The 23,567-nt window shown below is 45.2% G+C and overlaps 1 protein-coding gene across 3 annotated transcripts in view; it reads left to right on the top strand.

The window, feature by feature from the left end:
- Window positions 1-23,567, top strand: part of HDLBP (high density lipoprotein binding protein) — a 91,467-nt gene that overhangs the window by 46,787 nt on the left and 21,113 nt on the right. For 2 of the 3 annotated variants that reach the window (XM_048863694.2, XM_075132317.1), the window contains exons 4-22: window positions 182-336; window positions 1,146-1,361; window positions 3,126-3,332; window positions 3,908-4,123; window positions 4,955-5,161; window positions 5,470-5,577; window positions 6,254-6,358; window positions 6,937-7,015; window positions 7,796-7,935; window positions 8,288-8,392; window positions 8,827-8,940; window positions 10,861-10,947; window positions 11,117-11,248; window positions 12,307-12,525; window positions 13,646-13,867; window positions 14,180-14,398; window positions 18,593-18,731; window positions 19,901-20,055; window positions 21,322-21,426. In XM_048863694.2, coding sequence (XP_048719651.1) covers window positions 182-336; window positions 1,146-1,361; window positions 3,126-3,332; window positions 3,908-4,123; window positions 4,955-5,161; window positions 5,470-5,577; window positions 6,254-6,358; window positions 6,937-7,015; window positions 7,796-7,935; window positions 8,288-8,392; window positions 8,827-8,940; window positions 10,861-10,947; window positions 11,117-11,248; window positions 12,307-12,525; window positions 13,646-13,867; window positions 14,180-14,398; window positions 18,593-18,731; window positions 19,901-20,055; window positions 21,322-21,426 — 2,930 coding nt within the window. The remainder of the gene's footprint in view (window positions 1-181; window positions 337-1,145; window positions 1,362-3,125; window positions 3,333-3,907; window positions 4,124-4,954; window positions 5,162-5,469; window positions 5,578-6,253; window positions 6,359-6,936; window positions 7,016-7,795; window positions 7,936-8,287; window positions 8,393-8,826; window positions 8,941-10,860; window positions 10,948-11,116; window positions 11,249-12,306; window positions 12,526-13,645; window positions 13,868-14,179; window positions 14,399-18,592; window positions 18,732-19,900; window positions 20,056-21,321; window positions 21,427-23,567) is intronic. The other variant, XM_075132318.1, reaches the window with a different exon arrangement.

A 23,567-nucleotide genomic window follows, 5' to 3' on the forward strand; every position in this document is an offset into this window, starting at 1 on the left:
CACAATGGAGCCCTGTTCTGGGTTGGTCCTTGGGCACTGCCATAATAAACCTAATTATTAATGACGATTCCCAATCGTGCACAGCCTGCTTCTTTCAACCCTACTTAAATAGATCTCTGCAATGGGCATGAATGGGAGAATTGCTGGCAATTAAAACTTTGTATTGTTTGCCTCACTGCAGTTGCAGCTTTAAACTCTGAAGAGGAAAATGACCCTCCAACTTATAAGGATGCCTTTCCTCCACTCCCTGAGAAAGCAGCATGTTTGGAAACCGCCCAGGAACCAGCTGGTGCCTGGAGCAAAATTCGACCGATCAAGGCTTCTGTCATCACTCAGGTTGGTGGAAGCCAAACTTCTCATCTCTTCCCTCCTGCCACAACAGTGTGTCTCCTCCCCGTTCTAAAAATAATACAGATGAGCATCCCTTAAGAACTCATTAGGTAGTATGCTGAGGGAGGGTGGAGAGTGGCTTTCTCCTTTCCAGTGACCCAGGGTACAGGGAGAGGAAGTACTGCAGGTGAAAGTGATATGCCAAGAGGGTTAAACCAAAGGGCGCTGCTTGCAGAGAGGAGTATGCCCAGCATTGCTGATAGAGAGTTCAGTGGGAAAGGAGTTATCTAAAAGAGTCTTATTCTTGTCCATACATCCTCATTTGATCAATAGTATTGGTAATCCTGAGAATGGACAAGAATATCCTGAGTTCTAATAGCTAATACTAAAATTTTGAAAGGATATAAAAGCTTATGCTTCAGGGCTTACGCTCATCTCTAACTGGAGTCAGGGAGCTAGAATGAGACCTTTCTGGGAACAGACTATCTCACATCCGCCTGCTGTGGGGTTCTTGTCCAGCATTACATGCTTTCAGAGGAAAGTGCAAGAGGGGGACCACAACTCTGATTCAGTAGGGCAGTTACTATTGTCTGGTATGCAGAGGATTCCTGTGACATAAATAAAGCATCTTATTAAAACTGCCCAGAATTGATGGCTCAGCCTACTGCATGAGTATCTTAATTATTGTGAAGGGTGAAGATCTACTATAGTAACCCAACTTGTAGTCTAAGTGGTAGGGCTTGCCCATATAACTCAACAGCCTGTCACGCTGAATAATCTGCTCTCTCTCCTCACCTGTTGTATGGATTGAGCAGGTGTTTCATGTACCGCTGGAGGAAAGGAAATACAAGGACATGAACCAGTTCGGAGAAGGAGAGCAGGCCAAGATCTGCCTGGACATCATGCAGAAGACTGGAGCTCACCTGGAGCTCTCTCTCGCAAAGGACCAGGGCCTTTCAATCATGGTCTCTGGCAAGCTGGAAGCAGTCATGAAAGCTCGGAAGGAGATTGTTGCTCGGCTTCAGACACAGGTGAGTGTATCTAACTGTTCTCTTCTACTTGTCTTTGCTCCTCTCCCAAGATGCCCTGCTGCTTGGAGGCCTTTGGGTGTGGGTGCTCATAAACTGAAGGGTTGTAATTAGATGACTAATCTAGTTTTGCCTTGCCTCTTTCAAAATGCACAAATGATGAATCGCGATGGAGACCAGGCTTGAAATAGGGTTCAAAGCTAATTACAGGCCATGGTGTAAACTCCTCCCCAGCTAGATCCCTGCAACATCTGCTGTACAAACAGGACACTGCACCTGGAGAGAATGCAGACCCCTCACAAGAAGCTGGTATTGTCTGGGAGACGGTTAACTGTTAGCATAGTATATACATACAGATAAATCAGAGAGGTGAAGGAGAGGCATTACTAGATAGGCTGCAGTGAGTTACTGAAAGTAATACAATCAGGGGTTTCTGATGACACCGCTTACAAGTGGGGCTTGAGTTACCAGAACCCCATAGATGCAATTGTTTCCTCCTCTCACTGCTGCATATTTTTATAATCTGTCTGAGGACAAGAGTATTATCAGGGCTTTCTTTCTATTTTTTAACATGTCTCAGCTCATTTTTGACTTGCCATTAAGGTTTCTCAAATGCATTTCCAGTTGAGGCAGTTGCCAGTGATAACACTAACATACACACCACAACAGTACCTTTCCACCCACACATCGCACCCAACCAGATGGCAAACAATGATACAAGGCCTAGAATAGGGTGCATCTGGGAGTGCTGTAGAAGAGCACTTTTTGCTTGACTATAGTACATTTGGGGACATTGGGTTAAGGTTTCCTATCGCACTTGCCCAGAGTCTTTGTCCACCCCTTCCTCATCCCTGGTTTCAAAAAAAAAAAAAGTAGCAGGCAGTAGAGTTGAAGCCCAAGTTGTGTCTGTGGGCTACCCCACTAAGGATTTTTGTGTTTTCCTTGACTTTCGAGGGTGTGTGGGTAACTTCTAAAGTCTTAATATATATGAACTGGCATCAAGAGATCACATAGGGTTATAAGCCACCAAGATAGCAAAAAGGGTAAAACTGAAGTGATGGGATATACAAGAAAAGGAAATATTCCAAAGCACATACCTAACCCTTAATGGCAGATTCAGAGAATAGGTTCTGAAAAAGTAGCCTCTACAGCCCTGGGATGACTCCAGGAACAGGGCCTTTCACTAGCAGAGCACATGTTCAAACATATCACTTGAGTAATGAGCAAAGATTACCATCTAATAGCTGTCTGCTCTCTGTGAAATAAGTATGGTCTTGATCGAGTCCCTAGTGACAAGTGCCCACATGCTAAGGTCTTGACAACCTTAGCAGCAGAGGCCAAAAGTCTGAATCAACACTCGCCCTCAAGGCATTCTCTTTAAACTGTAGCTGCAGTACAAAGTTGCTTGCTCTGCTACTGCCCATGGTGTATCTTGGGGACTTTGCCATCAGCAACTAGGGGACTTCAGTCTCCAGAGCTTCCTTCTCGTATCTCTTACAACATCTAAATTAACTCAAAATACTGCTATTTGGGTGAGGAAAGCAATTAATCTTTCATTTTTGTTAATAATACAGGCTCCACAGAGGGAAATCATCAGTATCTTATTTCTGAGACAGAATATAGCCACTGGCTAAGGGGACTTGTCTTGTTCTGTATCACCATCCTGAGAGGAACTAACTTGGGTCTGAGAGGAACTAACTTGGGTCATCTGTTTCTGACCATGACAGATGAGCGTACTCATTCTAGTGTTTGGTTCCTTTGTTGTAGGCCTCAGCGACAGTTGCTATTCCCAAGGAGCATCATCGCTTTGTCATTGGCAAGAATGGAGAGAAGCTGCAGGACCTGGAGCTTAAAACTGCAACCAAAATCCAGATCCCCCGCCCAGATGACCCCAGCAACCAGATCAAGATCACCGGCACCAAGGAAGGAATAGAGAAGGCTCGACACGAGATCCTGCTGATCTCCGCCGAGCAGGTATCTGAGTGGCACCTTCATTTTCCCTGCCTCCTGGGAACAGGTAGATGCATGCTGTCACACAAGATGGTGCAGCCTCATTTTACAAAAGGATCATAGTTCAGTGGAAAGACATTGTATTCAGTGGTCAAAATGCAGGTCTAGGAGTTAGGAGCCCTGGCGTCAAGCCCTGAGTGCCACTGGCTTTGTTCCTCCACCTTTCTGTTTCCATAAAGATGGATAGGGAGTATTACCATTTTAAAAGGGTATGATATCCTTGGGTGAAAAAGGCTATAGGTGCCAGGTGAAAGGAGGAGGGGTTTCATGAATGGGAATGGGGTCATGATATGGGTATTAAGGCTCTTACTGCCCATATTTGTGTCAATTACAGTAGCTGAAGATTTAAGGGGTGGATTTTTAAAAGGAATATGAACACAAGGGATACTTGTATCCGGGGGTATAGGGCACTCTTGTAGAGCGGTAAGAAGTCATACTTGAGAATTCTGTTCTCCAGAGTGGGGACTTTCCAGCACACTTTACCTCGAACATAGCCATGGAGCTCTGTGATTAATCTGTCTTGTTTTGCCTTTGTGAAGGATAAGCGTGCAGTGGAGAGACTGGATGTGGATAAAGTGTACCACCCCTTCATTGCTGGCCCTTTTAACAAGCTGGTGAGCGAGATCATGCAGGAGACAGGGACGCGCATCAACATTCCACCACCCAGCATCAACAAGACGGAGATAGTCTTCACAGGTGAAAAGGAGCAGCTGGCCCAAGCTGTAGCGCGTATTAAGAAGATCTACGAGGAGAAGGTATGGGTGCTCTAGAGAGAATCTCTTGCATTCATAGCTACCTCTTCCTCCCTATGTATGTTACCCACCATATGTTCCTCATGTTGACCTGTTGTCCTTCCCAGTAAAAGTTACGTTTGTTGGATCTGGTTAGCAGTGTTGCCCATCCACTGTTGGAGAAAAGTGGGTCTTGTGGTGGTGTGAGGTATTGAATGTTCAGCTTCTAAAACTTCTGTCCTCAGCCTGCCACAAGGAGTTGCATCTGATTTAAATTTTAAAAAAACAAAACCCAAAACTGAGGGAAGGAGGAATTTCAGGACAAATGGGGCTTGGAGACTAGCTGGCTTGTACTCTGCAGCTATCGTAACATGTCTTTCCTGTTAACTTTCCATTAGCTGCTATTGACATTCCAGCTATGAATTGCAGGACTGCTCTCCCATGGCAGATTCTGAATACTGTACCTTCGCTGAAATCCCTAGCGTATAACTCATGTACTTATTGCAGTTTGGGTATCACCTTGAAGACACAATTGGGAATCAGGGTAGGTATGATATACATGTGTGCATGCAAGTATGGTTGTCCTTGCCTCAGGGAGTTTACAGTCTAATAGCAGATGGCATGCTTTACTTCAAAATCCTTATACGCACCAGATTTGATCATAGATCCTGGCAAGACCCAAACATTTATTTTAATTTTTTTTTTTAAATTGTCCTGGATTACCCTACAACTGGTTCATTAATTCTTTGCCCAGAAAGGAAGGGTAAGGAAGAGTTTTACTGTGTCTGGTGGCTTCCCCCCTTTTCTTTCCCTGCCACTTGTGATTGATTGCCCTCACGCCTCTTCCCCACACAGAAAAAAAAGACTACGACCATCGCAGTGGAGGTGAAAAAGTCCCAGCACAAATATGTCATCGGCCCCAAGGGGAATTCCCTACAGGAGATCCTGGAGAAAACTGGAGTCTCAGTTGAGATCCCACCCACTGATAGCAGCTCTGAGACGGTGATACTGCGTGGCGAGCCTGAAAAACTTGGGCAGGCATTGACTGAAGTCTATGCCAAGGTAATGCATAAATAACATGTCAGCTTAAGTTGCCAAGCCATGATTTTTAGATTGGGGGGGGGGGGGGACGGGACCATAAGCAACTTTCTGCACTGCTCTGGCTTAAAAAGCATAGATTTGAATGGATCCCAGAGCATTTGGAGGCCATGAGCATCTCCGTTATGCTCTTGTATATGGATAGCTAACTTGAGAACTCTGTACTAACAAGGCTGGTGCTGAGATGCAAGCTGCAATAGCCCTTGTATGGTGGGTATGTTGTGATGGGCCTTCATAGTCACTTTGTGTTCATAGTCTTTCCTCTTCCATAGGCTAACAGCTTCACCGTCTCCTCAGTCTCTGCCCCGTCTTGGCTTCACCGTTTCATCATTGGCAAGAAGGGACAAAATCTGGCCAAAATTACTCAGCAGATGCCAAAGGTATAGACAGTTCATGGCAGCCTCACCCACTCCACTTGACTCCTCTGCCTTCCCTTAACAAGAGATGGTCTCTGTCCTTTCTCTCCAAACCTCTCTAAAAGGTCTAGATTTCTGGTAAATACTAGACAAATGTCGCTACAAATGGATGAGAATGGAGAAGAGAGCATACTACTTTACAAGATGCTCTTGCAGTTGGGATCAGTAATACCACTTTTCCCTTCAGAATATCTCCTTTTTATATAGGTTCAAATAACCAGTAAGACAGGTTGAACCCTTCATATGGAAGTTTGTACGATTCTTATTAAACAACTACAAGATGTAGTAATTGCATCACTATATGGTGCTGTCATCCAAGGGCTTCAAAGGGTGAGTAAGCTGATTTTCGTCCATCTGTAAAATGGAGATCATAGGTGGAGCGAATGCCCAAAGTCACTGTGGGAGTCAGGAGTAGAACTCTGGGCACCTGCTCTAGACACTCAACCAAGTGGCCTTTGATATAGGTGGCTGTCCCTTCATAAAAATAAGCAAAGGATAACCTGCAACTTGTGTACTCCCGAAGTGGGAGGGAAATGAACCAGCTTTCAGCAGCAAAGATGGATGGCTTTGTCATGGCCAGCAGCATTGATCTGGGTTGCGTGTCTTGAAGCTCTTACGGTATTCCTTGTCTTGTTTAAAGGTTCACATCGAGTTCACTGAAGGGGAGGATAAAATCACCCTTGAGGGACCCACAGAGGACGTGAATGTGGCTCAGGAACAGATTGAGGTCATGGTCAAGGATCTGGTGAGTTGGCTTGTTGTAGCTTCAGTTGGGTAAGACTCCGAGCTGTGGTAAAAGTAAGAAGAATGCAGAGGTGGCAGTAACAAGAAACAAGAGCTAGCTTGCATAGCCTCTTTTTTTTTTTTTTTTATATATATATATATAAAAAATACCCCCAGATGGGGGACAGGGATGTGACAAAAAGCAAGCAGTCTAGAGACTTTGTGCAGTGAGTTGAAATTAAAGCATTCATCATGAAGCGTCCTCTCTCTCTCTCTGCCCCTCAGTAATTTGCCTTAAGACTTGCTAAGAGATGGAGTGGTGTTGATCAATACCAGAAGAGTCTTCCGGGTGGTGATAGCTGCACAAGAGAAGGTTTTCACTTTAGGATTGGTGAGATTGCGTGGGGGCTTAGTGTTTCACACACTGGGCGCTACTAGTACAGACCAGAGTAACTTAATGGCACTGTTCAACTCAGCAGCAGTAGGAGTGTTTTTGTGGTTAGTTGTCAAAGGCCTAGCATTGATATTCAATTATTATGGACAACAGATGCAAGAACTTGTGCTCTGCAGTCTGCCTAACGCTGCACTGCTCTTCTGCAGATCAACCGGATGGATTATGTGGAGATCAGTGTTGACCACAAGTTCCACCGACACCTCATTGGAAAGAATGGAGCCAATAGTGAGTGAGATGCCTTTTTATGGGCAATTGAATATGCTCTTACAGCCGTATTTTGTCCATCTCCTTAATCTTCATTAGACAATGGCTGAAATTCCACGGGCCGTGTTAATATTACTTGGTGTCTTTACACTGATCAGCAGCTTCTCAAAAGGGCTATTCGCTCAAGGAACATTAGATGAGGAGCAAGCTGTAAGGCTTATTTTAACTCTTTGAAGTTATCCTGGAGGATTAGATGGATGTGAAACCTTCATCCAAGATGAGGAGCTTCCCTCCAGATCAGGGTGGAGAGTTAAACCTTTCCTCTTGAGTTAACTCATAGAAAAAACACTATATTAATGAGCTGGGAAGATGGTCCTGGAGGGTAGACTGAGTTCATGCCCATTTGTGCCTGCAGAAGGAACATCTGATTCGAGTTGTTGTTCCAGGAATAAAAGTGGCAGATACTGCATTCCTTGTATCTGTGGGCACTGTGCTTTCTGTCCTTGTAGGTTCTTGCTGGATGTTTTCTATTGTGCAATAGACAGTCCTGCTTTTGCTGAGCTCACAGGTGGAAAAGCTTTACCTCACCACCTCTTTTTAAAAATCCCTGTCTTCTCCTTCCACCCCCTGTACTTGACTAACTCCTTTTCAAGTGGCTGAAGCCTCTTTGGAGAGGCTGGCCTAGGGTTCAGGTAATCCCTGTATAAGAGAGCTGCTATAATGATACCACCTAGCTTTCAGTCCTGCACTGGTAGGTGTGACAGAATGGACAAGTGTTTCAGCAAAATCCTTCTCTTGCAGTTAACAGGATCAAGGACCAGTATAAGGTGTCTGTGCGTATCCCTCCGGACAATGAGAAGAGCAACCTGATCAGAATTGAAGGAGACCCTCAAGGTGTCCACCAGGCCAAGAAAGAGCTGCTGGAACTCGCTTCACGTATGGTGAGCAATAAAGCACTACACAACTGACTTTGACTAACAGAGACCCCTATTGGCAATGTGTCTGTACCATTTTTTATGTCTACTTCTGGAATTAGAGCAAAGGTGACCTTTCCCCACAACCAGCACTTGTGTACCATACTTTACTCTTGCTGGAAGCAGAGTAAATTTAATGTCTGTCTATGGGTCTTTGAGTCCACTTTTCAGCTTTAGGGAAAGGGAACTCTGGTCTGGCATAGAAGATGAGTTCTGAAAGACATGACTGCCTGATCAATTGCCATATAGCAAAATGGAGTAAATAAAGGGCATGGAACTCATCTTGATGAAAACATAATTGTCATCTATATATTCTCAGGAAAACGAACGCACCAAGGACCTAATTATTGAGCAGAGATTCCATCGAACCATCATTGGGCAGAAGGGCGAGCGCATCCGGGAAATCCGAGATAAATTCCCAGAGGTAAGGCTTCTCCTAGCAAGCTGCAATTTGCAATCTGTGTGTGAATGTCCCTCCTTTTTGAGGTGCTCTTATATTGGGGTGCTGACTAAAATCTGTGTATCTGGCTGAATGAATAAATTGTGGGGGGTCCCCCACCGGCCTGTGGGTCATCATGGGGTTAGAACCTGGGACCTTTGGCACCAAAAGCACAGGCCTCTACCACTTGAGCTAAAGGCACAACTGTTAGCTCGTAGTGGATAAGAGCCTATGACTCCCGTGTACCAACCATTAGAGGGGACCCTTAGCAAGAATGTTCTTTAACACAAAGACCCTTTCTACTGAAGGGTTACTGATTCTTGGGACAGAGGAACTGTGCTGTGCTATGGATCTTCTATCCTGCCAATCATACCTTTGTATGTTATGTGATTCTGCCATTAAGTGACCATCTCTTGCAGGTTATCATCAACTTCCCAGACCCAGCACACAAGAGCGACATTGTCCAACTTAGAGGACCCAAGAATGAGGTGGAAAAATGCACAAAGTACATGCAGAAGATGGTGGCAGACCTGGTATGAGAGCTTCTTGTGTTATCTTCCCCACCTTCCAGTCTTTAGTTTTGGGACAGAGGATAACTGTGTGCTGACATCACACTTAAGCTTTGTCTGAAACCTTAGAATGTACAGCAGGTGGGTGAGACACCTGCACTGTGCTGATATTTAGTAATGAAGGGACAGCTCTTCTTACAGTGGCTCTAGGGTAACTGAGTGAGAAGGGGATCCACCTCCCAAACCCATAGCTTCAGTCTGTTTTGACAGGTTTCAGAGTAACAGCCGTGTTAGTCTGTATTTGCAAAAAGAAAAGGAGTACTTGTGGCACCTTAGAGACTAACCAATTTATTTGAGCATGAGCTTTCGTGAGCTACAGCTCACTTCATCGGATGCATATTGTGGAAACTGCAGCAGACATTATATACACACAGAGATCATGAAACAATACCTCCTCCCACCCCACTGTCCTGCTGGTAATAGCTTATCTAAAGTGATCATCAAGTTGGGCCATTTCCAGCACAAATCCAGGTTTTCTCACCCTCCGTGCCCCCCCCCCCCCCCCCCCCCCCCACACACACACACAAACTCACTCTCCTGCTGGTAATAGCCCATCCAAAGTGACCACTCTCTTCACAATGTGTGTGATAATCAAGGTTGGCCATTTCCTGCATAAATCCAGGTTCTCTCACCCCCCTCCAAAAACCACATACACAAACTCACTCTCCTGCTGGTAATAGCTTATCCAAAGTGACCACTCTCCCTACAATGTGCATGGTAATCAAGGTGGGCCATGTCCAGCACAAATCCAGGCTTCCTTACCCGCCCCGCCCCCTTTTCCCAGGGACGGACGGACACACACACACACACACACACACACACACACACACACAAACTCACTCGCCTGCTGGCAATAGCTCATCCAAACTGACCATTCTATAAGTTTAAATCCAAGTTTAACCAGAACGTCTGGGGGGGGGAGGTAGGAAAAAACAAGGGGAAATAGGCTACCTTGCATAATGACTTAGCCACTCCCAGTCTCTATTTAAGCCTAAGTTAATAGTATCCAATTTGCAAATGAATTCCAATTCAGCAGTTTCTCGCTGGAGTCTGGATTTGAAGTTTTTTTGTTTTAAGATGGCGACCTTCATGTCTGTGATTGCGTGACCAGAGAGATTGAAGTGTTCTCCGACTGGTTTATGAATGTTATAATTCTTGACATCTGATTTGTGTCCATTTATTCTTTTACGTAGAGACTGTCCAGTTTGACCAATGTAAATGGCAGAGGGGCATTGCTGGCACATGATGGCATATATCACATTGGTGGATGTGCAGGTGAACGAGCCTCTGATAGTGTGGCTGATGTTATTAGGCCCTGTGATGGTGTCCCCTGAATAGAGAACCTGGATTTGTGCAGGAAATGGCCCACCTTCATTATCATACACATTGTGAAGAGAGTTGTCACTTTGGATGGGCTATTACCAGCAGGAGAGTGAGTTTGTGTGTGGGGGGGGTGGAGGGTGAGAGAGCCTGGATTTGTGCTGGAAATGGCCCAACTTGATGATCACTTTAGATAAGCTATTACCAGCAGGACAGTGGGGTGGGAGGAGGTATTGTTTCATGATCTCTGTGTGTATATAATGTCTGCTGCAGTTTCCACGGTATGCATCTGATGAAGTGAGCTGTAGCTCACGAAAGCTCATGCTTAAATAAATTGGTTAGTCTTTAAGGTGTCACAAGTACTCCTAGTCTGTTTTGAGTGAATTTACTTTTCTGACCTTCTCTCATAAGCAGTCAGGCACCTTCTAGGCAGAATGGTAAACAAAGAGGCTCTTTTCCAGGTGTTTTAAGAAATCCTAACAGAAATAGAAAGGGTGAGGCATGACCAAGCCTGTTGTGACTTCATCTCGTCAGCGAACTAATTCTCTTCTTTCTCTTTGTAAGGTTGAAAACAGCTTTTCTATTTCTGTTCCCATCTTCAAACAATTCCACAAGAACATCATTGGGAAAGGAGGTGCCAACATCAAAAAGGTGAGGTTGCTACTGGCCCTCAAATGTTCTACAAAGTTCCTTTGTACTCTCTGCTTTCAGGTACCTTCCAGTCATCAATCCCACCTGCTCAGTGGTGAAGTAAAACTTAACCTTCCAGAGCTTCCTCTTGTATGCTCCACCTCAAACATGTATTTGTTTCTTATTGCAGATCCGTGAGGAAAGCAACACCAAGATTGATCTCCCGGCAGAGAACAGCAACTCAGAGACAATCATCATCACTGGCAAGAGAGCAAACTGTGAAGCCGCTCGCCACCGAATTCTATCCATCCAAAAAGAGCTGGTAACAGGAACTGGTTAATTTAAGGTGTTATAAATGGAGTACAGAGGCCTGACAAAACATAGGTGACTTGACAAAATTCACAAAAACAAAGCAAACAAATTATACAGGAGATAGTTAAACTTAAAGAATCCAGTCTCTTATGTGTTGAGTTCATGGCTTGAAGGTTAGCATGCTTAAGATCAAAGAGCCCAGCTTCTCAGCAAAAGATACTTATGGTCCTTTCCGAAGAGGTTCTTGTCTTAGGCCTAATTGTCTTGGCAGTCTCTTTAGGCAGGCCTCCGTATCCAGCTTGCTAGGTTGCAAATTCTGAGAGCTGATACTAAAAATGCCATATTAAAGACAGCTGAACTCAAGGAAACTTTGAAAGAATTTTTTTTTTTTGGTTCAAATTCTGAATGTTAACAGTACTAGCAACTGAACCGCTTAATAAAACGTTTAATACAGAGGTTGCTTTAATTTGAGACCAATCTCCCCAGATAATTGAAGACCACCGAATTGGACTGAGTCCTCAAAACATAGCAAGCTTCTTCAGGTCACCAAAGTAGGCAAAGAAATCTACTTGCCTAATCCTGAGAACATTTAGGAAAGACAAGTCCAGGATACAATTTCCAGTGGCATGTAGTGCAGCCACTTGTCTCCATGTGGAGGTTTTCATGAATCCAGCCAATACTTCTGACCAGAATCTTATTGAATCTGCATTATTCACTTCTCTTCTGAAAGAATCCTCATCTACTAAAACTTTTTTCTTTGTGCCCAAACGGTAACAGTGCTGGGGGGGGGGAATACTTTCCCCAGTGCCCATTATTGTTCTGGGAGACTGGCATGTGCTGGCACATCCAGCTGCTGCTTGGCAGATATTGCAGATCCTCTGCTCAGATTTGCTTCTTAATAAGTGGTTGTGTGGTCATCTCCCAGTACTAAAATCCCAATAATCTCAGTATTCTGATATCTCCAGAAGAGGAACAGACTGCATGGGTCTGCTTCCCCCTCACCCAAACAATTCCCTCCCAACAGCTTGCCATACAATCCAACCTTAATGCCCTGGCTTCTTCCCCTAGGCTGACATCACAGAGGTGGAGGTCTCCATCCCCTCCAAGCTCCACAACTCCCTCATTGGTGCCAAAGGTCGCTTCATTCGCTCAATCATGGAGGAGTGTGGTGGGGTCCACATCCACTTTCCCACAGAGGGCTCTGGCAGCGATACAGTCACCATCAGGGGCCCTGCTCAGGATGTGGAGAAGGCCAAGAAACAGCTGCTGCATTTGGCAGAGGAGAAGGTGAGCCCTGCAACTAGGTAGAAAGATCAGATCCAACCACAGTCTCTTCCCTCTTAATGTGTGATCAATCCCACACTGTGTGCCTTACCACAGGGAGGTGCTGGGTGGGGTGGACAGTGTAAGGGGGGGGCCCTGTCTTTTGGGTCATTATACTCCTATTGTAAACACAGTTGGAACATTGGTACCACTGCTCCTAGGACAAGAGACCCTGATCCTAGTGGCGTTCGAGTTAGTAAAAGAACTAGCTACTCTGCCAACAAAGTGACTTAACCCCTTTGTTTGTTTGATCTGCTCTTTGCTTAAATGCCTCTTTGGGTCCAGATGAAGGAGCAGAAATGTCCTCCTCTCGCCCCCCCGCCCCCCCTTACCCCCCTGCCTTACTTGGAATTGAAGCACACTGGTGTGTGACTGGAGTTGGTTTTACTCCAAGAGAGGCAACTTTTCTTCACTCCTCCCTCCTGTCTGGCCTTAGCCCGTGCCTACAAATTCCAAATGAGTGGCATTCTTTTTTTCACATTCCTTGATATAATTATGGATGTAATTAAGGTCTCAAGTGACAGGAGTTACTCTAAGATGCATAACTGGCCACTTTATTTATTAACAAAAACTTTCTTGGAAATGGCTGCCTGGTGAAAGTGCTGTGTACTCTCATGTTATGGGCCAGATTCACAGCTGCAGTAAGCCTGCGTAGCTGGCCGGTAGCATGACACTGGCTTATCCGCTATGGGTCTGGCCCATGTGAATGAGCAGTTCTCTGGCTCACTTGGTCCTGCTCCTGTCTGCTCTCCGCACCATTTAATCCTGATGCATTCTTACTGGATTGTGTTGTGACATATCAGAAGTAAGGTGACATCCTCCCAAATGCAAGTTCTCATGGTGCGAATATTCTGATGCCTGGAGAATGTGAAGTAACATCTTCTGATTTCAGATACCAGAATTCTTCTAGTTTGCTTTTACTTTGGAAGATTGGATTTCTAGGCTGTGACACTAGTCACGCTTAGCCAAATGTGCATGTGCACAAACTTATTCCAGAAGTTTCTCCATATATTCTAATGGTGAAATTGTGTTTGCAAGTACTCATTTGTACTTTGTTCTCTGTGCGGGGGCTGACCTCTATTAGCAAACTAAGAGTTACACAGTGGACCTTCGTGCCAAGCCAGAGTACCACAAGTTCCTGATTGGCAAAGGTGGTGGCAATATCCGCAAGGTGCGTGATAACACAGGGGCTCGCATCATCTTCCCAACCTCTGAAGACAAAGACCAGGAGCTGATTACCATCATGGGGACCGAGGGGGCTGTCAAGGAGGCTCAGAAGGAGTTGGAGGCACTCATCCAGAACCTGGTGAGGGAGGCTTCCTCCATTCACTTGTCTTTCTACCCACACTTCCCATGTGTGCATCTCTGCAGCGTAGGTGGTAGCAGGTGCTAACCTGTCAGTTGGGAGGAATTGCTTGGCCCTGGATAAGGGTAACATGTCTATTTGGGAGGCCCTGGTAGGAACTCAAGAATTAAGATATGCGTGTTTACACTGCACACAACCCACTTCTCTAATGATAGAGGAGTGGTCCCACATTGTGAGCTATGGAAGGGATTTTCTAATCCAGAAGTAGAGTGTAATGAAGAAACACCACTGTGTAATGTCTCCTCTCTGCAGGATAACGTGGTTGAGGACTCCATGGTGGTGGACCCCAAGCACCACCGACACTTTGTAATCCGGAGAGGGCAGGTTCTCCGTGAGATTGCTGATGAGTATGGCGGTGTGATGGTCAGTTTCCCCCGCTCTGGCACCCAGAGTGACAAGGTCACCCTCAAGGGGGCCAAGGACTGCGTGGAGGCTGCCAAGAAGCGCATCCTGGAGATCATTGAGGACCTGGTATGTGTCCCAGCAGGCTTGTTTTAAGAAGCAACCGTTCTGTTTCTTACACATGTCACAAGTATCTTCCTCCTTCCCCCCCCCAAAAAAAAATCCCCTGCTCCATGTCATGTGGAGGGTCCTGTTTTTGCCCAGTCTCTGACCTGAGGAACACTGTGGCAGGTCACATGGGCCCCAGGTATTGGCACTCGGTCAAAACCTAGGAATATCCAGGGTAACCCCCTATTTAGATCCTAGCCTAGGAAAGGTGTCTAGCCTCCCCAGCGGCCTGGCTGGGAGGAGATATACATCCCCTTTTGGCCTTCCTTAGCCAGCTGTTGGGGGTGGCAGTTTCTTCTTGGCCAAGACTCTGCTGTGTTTCCTGTGCATTTCAGTTCCTTAATGCTTAGGAGTCCTCCTCTGCTCAAGGTCCCATCCTCCCCTCTCATTGTAGGAGCAGAAGGGTGGTGGTTAGGGGTCTCTAATTCTCTTCTAGGTATCTTTCTGGCATGCTCTGTTCAGCCCTTTGCTGTCTTCTGGGGGAGGTGAGGAGCTGTACTTTCAACACTGTCTTATTAAAGGGTAGCTTTCGCTTCCTCCCGACTCTGGCACATACTGATCTGGGAATCATAGAATCATAGAATATAAGGGTTGGAAGGGACCCCAGAAGGTCATCTAGTCCAACCCCCTGCTCGAAGCAGGACCAAATCCCAGTTAAATCATCCCAGCCAGGGCTTTGTCAAGCCTGACCTTAAAAACCTCTAAGGAAGGAGATTCTACCACCTCCCTAGGTAACGCATTCCAGTGTTTCACCACCCTCTTAGTGAAAAAGTTTTTCCTAATATCCAATCTAAACCTCCCCCACTGCAACTTGAGACCATTACTCCTCGTTCTGTCATCTGCTACCATTGAGAACAGTCTAGAGCCATCCTCTTTGGAACCCCCTTTCAGGTAGTTGAAAGCAGCTATCAAATCCCCCCTCATTCTTCTCTTCTGCAGGCTAAACAATCCCAGCTCTCTCAGCCTCTCCTCATAAGTCATGTGTTCCAGACCCCTAATCATTTTTGTTGCCCTTCGCTGGACTCTCCAATTTATCCACATCCTTCTTGAAGTGTGGGGCCCAAAACTGGACACAGTACTCCAGATGAGGCCTCACCAAAGTCGAATAGAGGGGAACGATCACGTCCCTCGATCTGCTCGCTATGCCCCTACTTATACATCCCAAAATGCCATTGGCCTTCTTGGCAACAAGGGCACGCTGCTGACTCATATCCAGCTTCTCGTCCACTGTCACCCCTAGGTTCTTTTCCGCAGAACTGCTGCCTAGCCATTCGGTCCCTAGTCTGTAGCTGTGCATTGGGTTCTTCCGTCCGAAGTGCAGGACCCTGCACTTATCCTTATTGAACCTCATCAGATTTCTTTTGGCCCAATCCTCCAATTTGTCTAGGTCCTTATGTATCCTATCCCTCCCCTCCAGCGTATCTACCACTCCTCCCAGTTTAGTATCATCCGCAAATTTGCTGAGAGTGCAATCCACACCATCCTCCAGATCATTTATGAAGATATTGAACAAAACCGGCCCCAGGACCGACCCTTGGGGCACTCCACTTGATACCGGCTGCCAACTAGACATGGAGCCATTGATCACTACCCGTTGAGCCCGACAATCTAGCCAGCTTTCTACCCACCTTATAGTGCATTCATCCAGCCCATACTTCCTTAACTTGCTGACAAGAATACTGTGGGAGACCATGTCAAAAGCTTTGCTAAAGTCAAGAAACAATACATCCACAGAACCAGTAATCTCATCATAAAAGGCGATTAGATTAGTCAGGCATGACCTTCCCTTGGTGAATCCATGCTGGCTGTTCCTGATCACTTTCCTCTCATGCAAGTGCTTCAGGATTGATTCTTTGAGGACCTGCTCCATGATTTTTCCAGGGACTGAGGTGAGGCTGACTGGCCTGTAGTTCCCAGGATCCTCCTTCTTCCCTTTTTTAAAGATTGGCACTACATTAGCCTTTTTCCAGTCATCCGGGATTTCCCCTGTTCGCCACGAGTTTTCAAAGATAATGGCCAATGGCTCTGCAATCACAGCCGCCAATTCCTTCAGCACTCTCGGATGCAACTCGTCCGGCCCCATGGACTTGTGCACGTCCAGCTTTTCTAAATATTCCCTAACCACCTCTATCTCCACAGAGGGCTGGCCATCTCTTCCCCATTTTGCGATGCCCAGCGCAGCAGTCTGGGAGCTGACCTTGGGAGATGATGCACAGAGCACTTCAGGCATTGGGTACTAACTTCGGGGTTCCTGGCTCAAGAATTGGAGCCAATCCTCCCAAGGCTGGCTCTTACAACTCACCAGCTGTTAAGTGTCTGTGCTCTTGTCCTTGCCTCCATGACAGGCTGTTCTCCACTCTCCCTCCCCCTGAAGAGCCTCTTGAGGGAGAGGTATGGGAATGGAGTTCTGGTCTGTGGCCATTAGTCAGGTGTGGGGTAGCATTTGGAGGACAGACTGCCTTTTGTTTCTTGGGCGCTGAGGTATGAGGGATTCTGGAAATGTATTAGACAGAATAATTGTTGCTCTGTTCCAACTAGGGCTGTCGATTAATCGTAGTTAACTCTCACAATTAACTCAAAAAAATTAATCCTGATTAATCACACTTAAACAAGAGATTACCAATTGAAATTTATTAAATATTTTGGATGCTTTTCTACATTTTCATATATATATCTTGTATTCTGTGTTGTAATTGAAATCAAAGTGTATATTTTGATTACAAATATTTGCACTGTAAAAAGATAAACAAGAAATAGTATTTTTCAGTTCACTTCCTACAAGTAAGGTAGTGCAATCTTTGTCCTGAAAGTGCAATTTACAAATGTAGATTTTTGTGTGTGTTACATAACTGCGCTCAAAAACAAAACAATGTAAAACTTCAGAGGCTACAGGTCCATTCAGTTCTACTTCTTGTTCAGCCAATCACTAAGACAAACAAGTTTGTTTACATTTACAGGAGATAATGCTGCCCTCTTCTTATTTACAATGTCACCAGAAAGAGAGAACAGGCATTAATTAAATTTGTGACTGAACTCCTTGGGGGAGAATTGTATGTCCCCTGCTCTGTTTTACCCTCATTCTGGCATATATTTCATGTTATAGCAGTCTCAGTGATGACCCTGCACATGGTTTTCATTTTAAGAACACTTTCCACTGCTGATTTGACAAAATGCAAAGAAGGCACCAATGTGAGATTTGTAAAGATAGCTACAGCACTGGATCCAAGATTTAAGAATCTGAAGTGCCTTCCAAAATCTGAGCAGGACGAGGTAGAGAGCATGCTTTCAGAAGTCTTAAAAGAGCAATGCTCCAATGCGAAAACTACAGAACCCGAACCACCAAAAAAAGAAAATCAACCTTCTGGCATCTGACTTGGATAATGAACACGTGTTGGTCCACACTGCTTTGGATGGTTTTTGAGCAGAACCCATCATCAACATGGACGCATGCCCCTGGAATTGTAGCTGAAGCATGTGCATCTGGCACATAAATAACTTGCGACGCCGGTTACAACAGGGCCGTGAGAGTGCCTGTTCTTGCTTTCAGGTAACATTGTAAACAAGAGGCGGGCAGCATTATCTCCTGAAAATGTAAACAAACTTGTTTGTGTGAGTGATTGGCTGAACAAGAAGAAGGACTGAGTGGACTTGCAAGGTCTAAAATTTTATTCTGCATTCAAAAATTTTAAAAAGTATTTTTGTACATAATTCTATATTTGTAAGTTCAACTTTCATGATAGAGATTGCATTACAGTATTTGTATTAGGGGAATTGAAAAACACAATTTCTTTTTTTACAGTGCAAACACTTGTAATCAAAAATAAATATGAAGTGAGCACTGTACACTTTGTATACTGTTGTGTTGAAATCAATATATTTTAAAATGTAGAAAACATCCAAAAATATTTAAATAAAATGTATTCTATTGTTTAACAGTGCATTTAATTGCGATTTAAATTTTTTTTAAATTGCTTGACAGCCCTTGTCCCAACCTTTTGCCTCCACCCTGCTCCCTTCCTGCCTATGACACACATGGCTATGTGAACTTACTATGGTGACAAATCTTTGAGAATCACATTTTGATCAAATAGGAGGGAGTGTGTGACAACAGGTGTCACCTGAATAATTCACCTGCTTTCTCTGTCAAACATGCAGGAAGCTCAGGTGACAATAGAGTGCACCATCCCCCAGAAGTTTCACCGCTCCATCATGGGCCCCAAAGGTTCCCGCATTCAGCAGATCACCCGCGACTATGGTGTTCAGATCAAATTCCCCGACAGGGAGGAGAACCCAGGTATGATGCTTTGAGAACTCTACTGCACTGGAAGTGTTGGTGGGGTGCTCTGAGCTACTCAGATCACTGGGGGTTGTGCTGCTGCTTCGGAGGGAACCCCAGCCAAGTTCACAAGTCATGCAGTTTAAGTCTCTCCCTGCAGAGAGGCAATGTGGCTGGGCAGGAGGCAGCCTTGCAAGTGGACACTTCTGCTTTGAGCTGGGCAGTCCTTAACCCTCCTCCAAGCCTAATACTAAAACAGGCAACTATGACCGTGTCTCGTACTCAATATGGACTAGAACTGCTGTCCTTTTGCTTCTGTCTCCTTAGGCTCCTTTAAGAACCAGGCCAAACTGCAATGGCAGGAGAGAGCTATTGTTTGGTCTACACCAAACAGCAGTAGAGGTTCTATAAACTTCAGGTCTTTTACCTTTAAACTCTTTTGGAGAGGGAGAACTTTTAAACAAACCAGCTCTCCTTACCGCTCTTCCCCTCCCGCAAGTGAAAGGAGAATGGCTTGTTTGCTCCACTACATATTGCCAAGTTTGGTCTCAAGTATACCACACACAGCAAGGCTCATTGGTTCCTGGCTGCCTTATGTTTAACCACACCTGTTAAATAAGGTGTGGGGGAGGGCCTTCTACCACTAGGAGGTGATGAACCGACCATGAAACTAGACCACAGTCCTGACTGATGTAGAATATATTGCTTTTAATATGAAATATTCTGGGTCTGTGCACTTCATAACAGCTAAAAGAAAAGCTACTGGGAATGTGGGTTCTCAGACAGCAATGGTGGACTATGTGTAATGCTTATTACAATAATCTGCTGCTGCTGAGTAAGGAGAGAGTGCCATACAGAAGGGGCAATAAAAGGAACTCTTTTTTTTGGGCTGGAGAGAGGCTGTGTTCCTATGTAAAGAGCAGGGCATAATGGTGGACACTCTACAATCCAGGATGGAGCCAAGGCAGAGTTAGTACTGATGGTAGGTAACCTCTCATACTACTGAAATGCTATTAAAATCTCACTTTCTTTATGGTGAATGTCCGTTGTCCTCCCTGTGTGCCTTGGGGTCCTGCTGGGCAAGGTGGAGGGTGTGTACTGATCTCTGTGGGAGTAATACCACTTATGGAAACTAAGTTCTGTATTCACTGATAAGATTCTTATTCTGTTTGTTTCCATGCTCTCAGCCCCTGCCACAGAACCAGCCATGCAGGAGAATGGAGAGGAGAGTGGGGAAGGAAAAGAAGCTAAGGAGGCTGACCCCACTTCCCCAAAGAAGTGTGACATTATCATCATCTCTGGCCGCAGAGAGAAATGTGAGGCAGCCAAAGAGGCGCTGCAGGTATGTGGTGCTGCTGGCTCTCAGCAGACTCTCAAAGCTCTTGTATTCTGCTTGTGCCCTGCAGCAGGAGGCTCTATTTGAATACTCTGGGCTCTGGTGCCAGGTGGCCTTGCTCAAGTTGGTGTCCTCCTGGGGCTAATGTGGCACAGGTAGATTATGTAGCCTAAAGGAAAGGGATTCCCTTTATTGCACCTAAACTTTCTGCCCTTTAATGACTTGCAGGGTGGGTGTGAATTGACCTGGCTCAGTTGGTGTTAAAGGCTCTAAGCAGTAGTGGGAGTTGCTTATGCATAAGACTTTTTTATGACTTGTCCTTTCAACCCTGCCCCGTAATACAAGAGCAATCGTTGTTTTCTATATTGTTCCTCAATAAAGTCCCTTCGAACCTTTTCCAGGCTGACTAGTTCCAGCCTTGACAAGTTCTCATCAGAGCTAAGGCCATGTCTCAACTACAAAATTAAGTCAACCTAACTTAGGTTGGCATACAGCTGCCACAGTAATTACATGTCTACACTTTGCTTAACCATGTCTACACTTGGCTGGTGAGGACGCACACCGCTGACACAAGAAGCAGTGCTTGTATCAGTTGTACTGTCAGTGCAGGGCATTGTGGGACTGCTCCTGAAAGCCAGTAACAGTTGACAAAAGCACCACAGGGTCTACACTGACACTGCGTTGACCAAACTACATTGACTTTGACTCTGACGCTCATGGAGCTGGAGTTAAGTTGGCATAGCGGGGAAATTACATTGGCGGGAGCAAAATTTAAGTATAGACGCTTCCACAGTTAGGTTGACATAAGCTGCCTTGAGTCATCCTAACTCTAATGGAGACCAGACCTAAGTGTTTCCATCCTTAATCTAATGACTTTCTTTCTGGGCCTTTTCAGCCTTCACTATATTTTAAGGTGAGGCTATGAAAATGGAGCACTGTACTCCAGAGGAGGCACCATTGTTAATTCTGAGTATGTTCTTTAGTATCCAATGCATTCTCATAGCTTTCGCTGCTGCTGTTAGGCTTTCTTCTTGACCTCCCCATGAAGACTACATGGTCTCTTTCCTAATCAATGGCTTAATGATCTTTTGATCAAATGTATTCCACTCTGGGGGATTCAGGAAGTGCCAGATCTCTCTCCCTTTTAGGACAGATGTAGCTAATCTAAATCACAGCAGGGCTATCATTCAAAAGGCTTTGGGAGAAATCTGACCCTTGACTCTGCAAAGTGTTTCTGCTGGGTAAACTCTGTGCTCTTCCTCCCCCATGCAGGCTCTGGTTCCTGTCACCACTGAGGTGGAAGTGCCCTTTGACCTTCACCGTTACATCATTGGTCAGAAAGGAAGTGGAATCCGCAAAATGATGGATGAGTTTGAAGTAAGCTGGGTTTTGTCTCCCTCCCATCCCCGGATCCCAGAGATCCTGTTGCTGTGAATGTTGCCTTTTGGGAGTGCCAGGAACATGGCCAAATCCATGGCCCCAGCAGTCACTAGTGTGCCACTGGTATGGCAGGTACTGGACAAAATGTTTCATAAATTCATAGACTTTAAGGTCAGAAGGGACCATTATGATCATCTAGTCTGACTTCCTGCACAACACAGGCCACGGAATCTCACCCACCCACTCCTGTAACAAACCTCTCACCTATGTCTGAGCTACTGAAGTCCTCAAATCATGGTTTAAAGACTTCGAGGTGCAGAGAATCCTCCAGCAAGTGACCTGTGACCCACGCTGCAGAGGAAGGTGAAAAACCCCCGGGGCCTCTGCCAATCTGCCCTGGAGGTAAATTCCTTCCCGACCCCAAATATGGCGATCAGCTAAACCCTGAGCATGTGGGCAAGACTCACCAGCCAGACACCCAGAAAAGAATTCTCTGTAGTAGCTCAGATCTCACCCCATCTAACATCTCATCACAGGCCATTGGGCATATCTACCGCTAATAGTTGAAGATCAATTAATTGCCAAAATTAGGCTATTCCATCATATCATGCCTTCTATAAACTTATCAAGCTTAGTCTTGAAGCCACATGTCTTTTGTCCCCACTGCTTCCCTTGGAAGGCTGTTCTGGAACTTCAGTCCTCTGATGGTTAGAAACCTTCGTCTAATTTCAGGTCTAAACTTTCTGATGGTATGTTTATATCCATTTGTTCTTGTGCCCACATTGATACTGAGCTTAAATAATTCTCCCTCCGTGGTATTTAATCCTCTGATCTATTTATAGAGAGCAATCAGATCTCCCCTCTGCCTTCTTTTGGTTAGACCATTTGTTTGATTCAGCCACTAGGAAGCTGCAGTAAGAACATGAGTCTTGTATTTGATCCCTCCGCCCCTTCCCCCAGGAATGGGCTATGCACTGAAGTTCTGAACTGAATCATTACCAAATGTCACCATCTTTCTCTTTCAAAATTTGTCACAGAAAGTAGTTTAGGATATAGAGGTGAATGGTGATTGGGATAAAATACAACATAGATTAACAAAAGGCAGATCCTGCCAGACCAACCTGATCTCCTTCTTTGAGAGGATAACTGATCTATTAGAGCAGGGGTTCTCAAACTGGGGGTTGTGACCCCTCAGGGGGTCGCAAGGTTATTACGTGGGGGGGAGGGGTCCCCCCCCCCCCAACCCAGCTTCTCCTCCAGCATTTATAATTAAATATAAAAAATGTTTTTAATTTATAAGGCTGGGACTCAGAGGCTTGCTGTGTGAAAGTGGTCACTAATGCAAAAGTTTGCATTTCCATTGTCTAATACAGTGATTCTCAATCTATCTAATCTACTTGGATTTCAGTATTGTATTTGATACAGTCCACATGAGACATTATTAGTTAAATTGGAGAACATGGGGATTAATAGGAGACTTGAAAGGTGGATAAGGAATTGGTAAAAGGGGTGACTACAACAGGTCATACTGAAAGGTGAATGGTCAGGCTGGAGGGAGATTACTAGTGGAGTTTCTCAGGGATCAGTCTTGGGACCAATCTTATGTAACACTTTTATGACTGACCTTGGTGCAAAAAGTGGGAGTGTGCTAATAAAATTTGTGAGTGACACACAGTTGGGAGGGATTGCCAGTATGGAGAAGGACCAGAATATCATACAAGAGGATCTGGATGACCTTGTAAACTGGAGTAATGTAAATCGGATGAATTTAATAGTGCAGAGTGCAAGATCATGCATTTAGGGATTAACAACAAGAATTTTTGCTATAACCTGGGGACATATCAAGCAGGGAGAACTGGAGGTCCTGGTGATGTCAAGGAACTATGACGTGATTGGAATAACAGAGACTTGGTGGGATAACTCACATGACTGGAGTACTGTCATGGATGGTTATAAACTGTTCAGGAAGGACAGGCAGGGCAGAAAAGGTGGGGGAGTAGCACTGTATGTAAGGGAGCAGTATGACTGCTCAGAGCTCCGGTACGAAACTGTAGAAAAACCTGAGTGTCTCTGGATTAAGTTTAGAAGTGTGTGCAACAAGAGTGATGTAGTGGTGGGAGTCTGCTATAGACCACCGG

The sequence above is a fragment of the Caretta caretta genome, chromosome 9 (genome assembly GCF_965140235.1).
Source record: "Caretta caretta isolate rCarCar2 chromosome 9, rCarCar1.hap1, whole genome shotgun sequence".
Classification (NCBI taxonomy): Eukaryota; Metazoa; Chordata; order Testudines; family Cheloniidae; genus Caretta; species Caretta caretta.